At 40.4% G+C, this 9750-nt stretch overlaps 1 protein-coding gene across 2 annotated transcripts; it reads left to right on the forward strand.

Moving 5' to 3' along the window:
- Positions 1-2849: 2849 nt before the first annotated feature.
- Positions 2850-8392, forward strand: LOC140325777 (E3 ubiquitin-protein ligase RNF182-like). 2 transcript variants are annotated; one of them, XM_072403796.1, is made up of 2 exons: positions 2850-2981; positions 3523-8392. In XM_072403796.1, the coding sequence occupies exon 2, from the start codon at positions 3568-3570 to the stop codon at positions 4267-4269; it is 702 nt and encodes a 233-aa protein (XP_072259897.1). In that variant the 5' UTR covers positions 2850-2981; positions 3523-3567; the 3' UTR covers positions 4270-8392. The 2 variants fall into 2 exon arrangements, with proteins under 2 accessions (XP_072259897.1, XP_072259898.1); XM_072403797.1 differs by having other exon boundaries at positions 3567-8392.
- Positions 8393-9750: the final 1358 nt, after the last annotated feature.

A 9750-nucleotide genomic window follows, 5' to 3' on the forward strand; every position in this document is an offset into this window, starting at 1 on the left:
AGCAATACCTTGAGCAGGCAAATGGCATTGGGCAAACAGAATTCTTTATCTCTGGTTCCATTGTCACCAATAAAAGCCTCCATATTTCCCTGTATGATATAATTATGTCTGTGTAACTTTATGTTATCAGAGAAAACTACATCTTGCTTTCTGTTCCATCCACCAGGTTTTTAAAGAAAAGACTAAACGGAAGGTTACAAGTAGGTGATGTTAACGGGTGCTTGCAAATTACACACCTAATTAGATTTTAAACAGCGATAATTTTCTGCAGCTCAGGTGTGATTGCCAGGGGAATATATAGAGTCCAATTCTCACACTGCCTTGCCAACTATGAGAAACGGGATATTGAGAGCATGTTAAATGCCAGAAGTCACTGGTATTTGGAGCTGTTCATAATTCCCTCAACTTTGACTAAAGTCCCGGGTGCAGCTGAAGTAAAGCAACACCAATGCATCATACTGCCACCACCATGCTTCACTGTGGGGATGGTGTTCTTTCTTAAAGAAATATCAATGTAGAACTAGCTACACTCCATGCAATGTTTTGATCAATTAGACAAAAATTGATTAAAACGTTTCCAATTATGATTGATATTTGGACTAAATGTCAATCAAAAGTCTATCTACCATGGAAACCAAAACTGGATAATAAGAAATGATCTATCTATCTATCTATCTATCTATCTATCTTATTCTATGTATCTATTCACTTCCATCATCAGCCCATAGATAGATACAGTAGATAATTAGGTAAATAGATAGATAGATAGATAGATAGATAGATAGATAGATAGATAGAGGGATAGATAGATAGATAGATAGTAAGATGGATAAATCATTTCCCATTATCCTGTTTTGGTTTTCATTCTTTCTTTTACATTGCTTGTTTATAACTTTCCTTGGATTGAACAAATTGACAAAACACTTCATTGAATTTACCCTTCACTAAGACTCATGTAAAACCCAATTCATATAACGCATTGTGAAGCAGTCCCCTAGGAGCTTTCACTGTTCATGAGCCATGCCATCAATCAGCATAATGTAATTAAATGAAAACTCCACTTTAATGAAAAATTCATCTCATACACATAAAAGAACCAAACCATTTTATATGTAGTTATTATTTAAAATGCTATAGCCATTTCTATAGTCAACCACAATTATGTTCTAAAACTGGAACTATTCAGTTATGTCCTTCATAACCATGACTGTATATTTCCCGGAATGTTCTGCGAACAGATCGGTAGACAGACCCTCCTACCCAGTAGTAAAACTGAGGACATTATTGCAATGACCTGTCTAAATATCAGCAGAACAATACATATAAGATTCTCCCCCCTAATATTCCCTGGCTTCTTTCGCACTTGTGGTGGAAAACTGCATGGGTTTTTGCTCCCAAGCACAGAGCAAACCGCTGTATGAACCCAGAAGTGGCAAACGGCACCATGGGTACACACATTTGCACGTTTTCCCCTTGCAGTGGGGTTCTTCTGCAACTGCATAGCCAGTAACCATATGTCACTTCCAGGAACCACACCGCAACCCCAGTGCAACCATAGTTAGCTGCTGCCAGGCACATACAAGACTGCCGCTATGCACCCAGAAGCAGTAAACTGCACCACAGGTCAACACATTTGCACAGTTTTGTCCTTACTGTGGTGGTGCAGTTCTTCTGCAACCACATGTCTAGAAGTGACCTGTCTCTTCCAGGAACAATTCAACAGCCCCACTGCAACCAAAGCCATGGTTTACTGCTGCCAGGAGCATAGAAAACTGCTGCTATGCACTCAGGAACAACAAACAGTACCACAGGGTAGCGTGTTTGCATGTGTTGCCCTTGCATTTGCAGGGACCATTCTTTCGCACATGTACACCAGGTGCAACATGATGCTTCCGGGAACCATGCATCAACCCCACTGCAACCACAGCCATGATTAGCCACTGCCAGCAGCATAGCAACCTGCAGCCATGCACCCAAGGGCATCATACCGTGCCACAGGGTAATGTGTTTGCTCGTATTGCCCTTGCGTTTGTGGTGGTGGTTCATCCACACCAGTATGGCTGAAGCACATTTTGCTTCCAGGAACCCAATGCCAACCCAATGCAAACGCGTGCACAAAATGGTTCCCAACCAAATAAGGACAGCTGGGAGCGCAGAACAACATTTTGGCAAACCACAACTCTAAAAAAACTCTTACAATATACATATTTGGCCCAGAAACAACAGGTTTATATTTTTATTAAAAACAAAGTTTCACTCTAAGGAGTTAAACCATGACGCCACATTTGTTAAGATGTTAGCGTCTGGATTTATTTTTAATTTATTTATTTTTCACAGCAAGAAAAATCATGACGTTATTGGTTATATTTAGTACACAGCTAACAGAAAATCCCACTTTGAACTTGTCCAAACTTCTTTATTAACCATGCAGCAAAAATACAGGACGTTAAAAAAAGTTGCACCCACACTGAATTGTTTTGTATGCTCTATAATGAAGCAGGTGTTTTCTCAGTCAACTGAGCATGACTAAAGAGAATCAGAACCCTAGACGAGAGATGTTATATAGGCGGATTGTGATATCTGTGTGTGCCATTCCTCTGACATGCAGCATATGACATTGTGAAGTTAGCATCTCATGGTAAAATATCTGTGTGTATGATTGCAGATGAGTCTATATAGGTCAGTGTGTATGTCCTCTGTTCCTGGCCATGGATACTGCAGTATGAAAAGATGGCTGGGTCCCTTCTCTGTTTCCATGACAACCACTGGGCTTATTCCATGTTGGCTTGATATAGAGCCGAGCTGCATCGTTCTACGTAATACTCTCCATCCTCCCTCACTACCTATTACTCTCGCTCCAGCCCACTTCTCCTCACTGTCGCCTTCTATCCATTCCTGTATTTCTCTGTCCCTTGTTCCTCACGCCATCTCCCTCTGCTTCTCTCCCTCTATGAAAAAGGATTTTGCTGACGACTCAGGAGGTAGGTGGCTGCTCCCCCCCTCGTTGTAGCAGAACCGTCATTTGGATCCGCAGCTGTAGGTGGATCGGGGTTACTGTACAGCCTGTATGAGTTGGCTTGCTAAACTGGGGGGTGGTGGTGGTATGTGTAAGTTTCTTTTAGGAATAAGGTTGTCCGATTTGGCCTCATTTTTATATTTATTCGCAGCCACCAGTAAGGTTCTTTCCCTCCTGCTGTTTGGTTCTGAAAGTTTTATTGTGATCGGTGGTCATGTATATCAACAGACAGTTCTTATTGGGTTCCAGCAATTAAATTTATGTTGTGATGTGCATTGCTATCAAAAAGAAAAACTGTGCATGTTGGTTGTTTCAACCAATTAGATTCAAACTTTCTTCTCTTCACTTTGCTGAAGATATGAAAGGAAATACCTGATTGGTTGGTAAAGTATTTCAGTCTGATATCTGTTTTTTTTCTACATTTAAATGTCCTCCGTGAAGTCTGTTGTATTGTTTTATAACCAGATTTAATTTTTTACTTTGACTTAATTTCTTTGATCCCCAAGGCCTGTCCCTCTATCAACTGTCGTTCCTCTTTTTTAACCCTCAGAATGGCTAGTGGAGATGGAGAGTCACTGGAGCCACTTTTGGGTCCCCTGGAACTGGAGTGCAAGATCTGCTATAATGGCTTTGACATGAAGCAACATCGGCCTAAAGTCTTGGGCTGTGATCATCGCATGTGTGCCCGCTGCCTCAGGAAGATGGTATCCAATTGGAGTCAAAGCCCACCAGCAACACTGTGCTGCCCGTTTTGCCGCCAAGAGACACTGCTACCAGAAGACTTGCAACTGTTGCCAGATGACAGCGGCCTGTTGTCCAAGCTTAGCTGCCATGAATGGATCCACAGGCGTGGTTGCACGGTGGCACCTGAGGTTCTTTTGAGTCCGGGGGGTCTTTGTCCCAACTCGTCCGAGTGCCTAGTCATCACCATTATGGAGGTGTCAGATGAGCCTTCAGGGCCTGGTGAGCAAATGCCAGTACTAGACATCCTGAGAGTAAAGATCTCATCTAGTCTAGCATGGCTACCTGGTTCCTGTGTTCCTCTCCGCTGCTGCCCATGTAGGCCCGTGCCACGTATCCTGCTGGGCTTCCTGTGCTTTGTGTATATTAGTTCACTGCCACTTGGTGTCTACCTTATGATGACTGGGCATCTACTGGGTATCATACTGGTTAGTCTAGTGCCATGCACCCTTATACTCAGTCTCTTGTGCTATTGTTTTTGTCATGAGCTCTCTGCTTGCCTTGCTGACTAACACAAACTTTACCACTGTCACCAACACTGATTGTGTAAGAACTGTGTCACCAGCATCCCTTCACCTTCACTAATTGTGGCAAATCCACAACTCTTACACTCTCCAGGTGTGCCAAATCTGTATACTGTTCAATTATTTATGTCTTCTATAAACTGTACCACCAGCCATAACCACCAATAAGTGTTTGCAAAGTCAAATATTCAATATGTATTCCAGACAATATCAGACTTTTTTACAGATAGAAATGCAAACTTTTGGCCATCTTCATAGCTTCTAATGTCTCTTTTTTTTCAGTGTAACTGCAACATTTACTTAGCTTATTTAAAATGGAGAGGACTCCCCAAGTAGGAGGCTTCTTCTCACAGCCTTTAAGCCCAATTAAGTTCCAAGAAAGTCAAATAAATTGATATTCAGTTAGATGGATGCTGTACTTCAACAACAACTCAGTACTGCCCTATCTTTCATGTAGCAAGAGTAGCACAGTATGTATGATACTGTACAGTCAATGGGCACCAGATTTCAATCTAATATGCTTGGTGATCAACACTACCCCACCCCATGATACAAACCTATTCTCTTCCTCAGCACTTTTCCTAAACTGAGGACACATTTCAAGATGGTGGTGGCCATATCTCATCCATGCCAGTAAGGGTCATTGAAGTATGGGATTAGGAAGTATCTTGTTTTTGTTACCGTAGGAGAAAAAGCAATAAAAGGCTTTTCCATTTAAAAGCAACAACCATTAAAACATCACAACAAGCAAGATGAGAATTCAATTATAAAGAGAAAAAGGGAATGAGACATCAGCTGGGCTTTAGCATGAGATCATCCTACTCTGCCCAGTTGCTTTGATAGTACAACAGAGAATTAGATATCAGTGATCATAATAGATTTGGGCTCAGGTGAAGAGCCTTAATCCCAAAATAAAAAAACTTTCTCATTAAAAAGTTCTTTGTGCTTAGATCTGGTGCAGTTAGCAATTGATGGTAACCAAACAAGTATGACCTATCATTGGTCTGCGCTATTCCGGTTCCAATTGCCAATTCTAAAAAACTGCTGTGAACTAATGCTTGCAATTGCTGTTTGAAGTATGTCATTAAATAAATCCATATGTGGCCTAACATTCATAGAGGTGCTTTGGTAAGGTACAAATAGAAGCAAGTAGTCACAACTCCAAATACAAAAATAATAATATTGATGCTGTGGGTGTAGTCGATACCCCACAGCCTTGGATTTTATTTTTGGACAACACCAAAGCTACTTTATTTCCAGTGGAACATATGATTTGGTGGTCACATCTGATCTTTGGATTTCATTTCGTCTCCTGGTAGTTGTTGAGTATAGCTGCTATTTGTACAGTGTGCAATATTTTTCATAAAAGCAAAACTTAATCATTCCAACTAGCAATAGTACAATTGCCAGCCCTGGAGCTTGCCACCCAGTTGGTGCTGACACTTGATGTAAATGAACACATTTCCCTATGCCAGTTTCAATTATGGTGACGTTGTCTGCTTCCGTGGTACTTAAGACAGGAATGTTGCATGTCAACTATGATAAAGTAGATGATACCATATTGATTTCCTCTGCATGGAATGTCCATTGTTGGCACAGCATAAAACCAATGCAACAGAGTTGAACCTTAGGTCATACCATGTTATAAATACCATGATATAGTATAGAAGGTGAGTCTATCAATTTTATTGTTCATTGGTCTCATCATCTATTTACTGCAGGAAATGTGCTGTACATATGTTTTCTAAAATAGCTGCTCTGTTCAAAACTAAAAGTGGAGTGGTAGAAAAAGTTATGGGTATGGGGATCTCTTGAGGGTAAGGTCCATCAAAAGATTCCCTCTGAAACTACTGTTGGATGAAGGCCTAAAGACAGACATTACTTAATATTCAAAAAGTATTATAGAGCTTAGGTATGCTAATCACTAAAAAGAATATTGGTAATTAGAAGAATGTCTCCCAAACCCCTCTTCTTAGTCTTCTTACTCCTCCTACACAAAACATCTGCAAAATACTGCATATACATATCCAATTTAACTCCTCATATCACATTTGTTCAGTTAATCTAGTATATTTGCTCGAAATTTGCCTTTACACTGAGCTGGCACTTTCTTTCCTGACATTGAAATAGACATTGCAACAGCTGCTCTTTTTGGTGGATGGTGGGAAGGCAAGGTACTTAGCTGGGAGGAAGAGAAAGTAAAGCTAAACATTAGGTAAATATGCAATTGAAATGCATATATGGGAGCTGATTGGCCCACCAAAAGATTTGTACATCTTGTCTTGAGATTTACACAGTCCTGCCAGACAGCAGAGCCAGGTTGATGACCTGACTTTTGTCAGCTTTAGGCAATACAGCTAGGTCATACAGAAAAAGAAAAACAGCACTCTGATGAGACCCCTTTCTGCTCTATATGCCTATTTCTTCTGTCTTCACTGCAGTATACCTGATTGCTTTCTAGTGCTGCCTATCCTCTCTCCCTGTCCCAATTTAAATCAAATGCAGGTTTCTTATACTATTTGTTTTATGAATAAATGCCAAATTATTTTTTAATTATTAAACTTGCCTTTAGTAAGATTAAAAATGGAAATCATAGAGCAAGCGAGGACTATGGTGAAGAGAACTGAGATGCTCTTTAAAGGTATTCATACACCACAGAACACTCTCCTGTTCCAGTCATTTTAGCTGTATAGGGTAATACGTTAATGTTATAATGAGTTGCAATTGACAAGGCAGACTAGAGATCTTTCCTTCATTGCTAATGCTCCACTCATCACCAGCATTCTTTTTTCCAAAACCGTCCTTCCCCATAGACGTAACCTGCAAGCTTAAATTTTCCAAACTTGCAACCTTTCTCCCTGGTCCATGATCTTGCCTGAGGGCAGTGAGATGTCCACTATGCCCTATTGCCTACTTAAACCTGGTCAGGTTAACAATTTTAAGTTTTCTAGTTTAACTCACCATTAATGAAGCAGTGGCAATCACAAACAAATTTTTTTTTTTAGCAGGGAAAAACTGAGATAAAGACTCATACACATCATATTCCTAAACACTGCAGACACATACTCTGCTGAAGGACACTGCAGGCACCAGACAGCCTCTTGTAGCCAAAAAATGAATAATGACACCTCTAGAGAATGCAGTAATCTTGAAATGTAAACTCAATGTCATACACTTCCAGTTGTGCCAAGGCATCATAACATTGTTAGTTTATTTTCTTCTCCTTCCAAACTCAGCTGCATGAATTCAATTTCTCAATAAATAAAGTTAACAAGAACACAGCCTATTTATAGGGAAGTGAAGAAACAAGAAACACAAGGTCCAGGTTCCCCCTGGATGTCAATTACTCTGGTAATTGATGCCTATTTAGATGGCCGGCACCTTTTGGCTTCCTTTAACTGAGGAAATAACTAAAGCATCACCTATAATTGCTTTCAGGTGCAGGTGTTGCTTATGTTCTTTTCTGCGACTGAAAACGCTCTAGATTGTTGGCAAAGATAAAATAGTGCAATGATGGACATGATAGTGGGAACACTACTATAGATGTGGGTTCCCATTTTCCCATTGAGTGCAAACTATCCCAATTTTTTTATTGTTTTGTATTTATTTTTTTATTTTTTCATATTTCATTTTTAATATTTTCATCCAAGTGGTATCAGGTGAAAAACATGCTCTTGTTGTGCCTATTTTTTTGTATAAGGGCAAAGACTGGAAAGGGAGAAGGTAGTGCTGGGCTTCATTTTAAAAGAACCAAAATGCTCTTCATAACCATGTATTGGATAGTTAAATCCTTTAATAAATGTTATTTTGTATATCATATTTTTAAATAAATATTAAAAAGAATATTAAATAAATTATCACTGAAGGTTTTTATTTCATTCAGGTTGGGTATAGTTAGAAGTAGTTACCGTATTTTTTGCCGTATAAGACGCTCCAGAATACAAGATGCACTTTTAAATACCCAATTTTAAAGGAGGAAAATCTAGAAAAAATAGATTCTTAAAGATTATTCCCCTTCTGATCACTCATGTGCCATTCATACAGGTATTCCCCTTCTGATCACATTGATTATCCCCTTCTGATCACTCTGTGCCATTCAAATTCCCCTTCTGATCACTCATGTGCCATTCAAATTCCCCTTCTGATCACTCTGTGCCATTCAAATTCCCCTTCTGATCACCCTGTGCCAATTTAAATTCCCCTTCTGGTACGGTACCTTTTTCTCCGCCGGGGAACTCCGGGATCAGCTTGCTTCCGGGTTCCGTACTTCGTGGGGGCGCGTGTGCCGGCTTCTTCTTGCTGTGCTCTGCAGGAAGGAGGAGACACGCGCTGCAGCCAGCATCGAGGAGAGGAGAGAAGAGGAGATGTACGCAGGATCGGCGTATCGGGTGAGTATGTTGTTTTAATTATTTTTTAAAACGGCGTTTGCCGTATAAGACGCACCCACTTCCCCCCCCCCCAGTTTTGGGGGAGAAAAAGTGCGTCTTATACGGCAAAAAATACGGTAGTCACTTATATTGAAGTTTAAAGACTTTTCTCCAATTTCCAAGTGGCTTTCTCACTTCAAATAAGTGTCAGAATATACCTGAACATTTATATTCACACAGACAACTTATTCACCTTTATCTAAACACCATGGTGCCTTTTTCTGTAGGAATAAATACTGGGTTATGTTCCCAACATTTGAACAAATGAGTTCCCATTGCACGACTTTTAGTCCCAGGAACGTCATCACTGCATCTCTGTATTCCTTTGATTAATAAAAGTAGATCATGGATGCTGGGAGAAGCCAGTAGGGTGTTCATAGCTTCCTGAAAAGATCACAGCACTCTGCCTTGGTGCTCCTCCTAGCAGTTCTTAGCTTTGATGCTAGCACAGGGCAGGCTCTTAGGAGGAGTTCTGCAAATATTATAATGCCCTCATGGGTGGGAGTAAGTCTAGAGGAAGGGGCATGCCTAGGATGACCACATTTCAATGCAGACCATTCTAGATAATACCAGCAAGTGATGATGAGCCACCATGATTCAAAGAACAAAAACCCAATGAAAGGAGTGGGCCAGGGACATTAAGGATAGGGACTAAAGGACTAGAGGATGCTGGGCAGCCACAAAATGAGACATCTTACTTGCTGCATTGGTAAAAGGTTCTCAGTGTGCAGTGAAATCAGAGTGAGAAACTTCAGTACAGGAGGGAAGCTGCACAACTCAAGAACATGTAAAGCTTTTATTTAAGAACCTGAATTGGATATAGAATATTCATCTGTTGCAATCTCTTGTACAGCAGGTCCCATGTTCGGAGAGCACTGGAAGCCAATCAAATGTTCTACATCTGTTGATCAGTAAAACATTGATTAAACAGAGAGATGGTCTCATCTGTCTGTGGCTGCTATTTCATTAAACATCGAGGGTTGAGAGGTGACACCACTGTATTCCTTAAGTGAAAATCGTGTCATCAACCTGGGTGTGCTGC

Source organism: Pyxicephalus adspersus, chromosome 3 (genome assembly GCF_032062135.1).
Source record: "Pyxicephalus adspersus chromosome 3, UCB_Pads_2.0, whole genome shotgun sequence".
Classification (NCBI taxonomy): domain Eukaryota; kingdom Metazoa; phylum Chordata; class Amphibia; order Anura; family Pyxicephalidae; genus Pyxicephalus; species Pyxicephalus adspersus.

Bases quoted from the DNA above. Each gene is read 5' to 3' on its own strand.
- LOC140325777 (XM_072403796.1), top strand. From the start codon at position 3,568: ATGGCTAGTGGAGATGGAGAGTCACTGGAGCCACTTTTGGGTCCCCTG.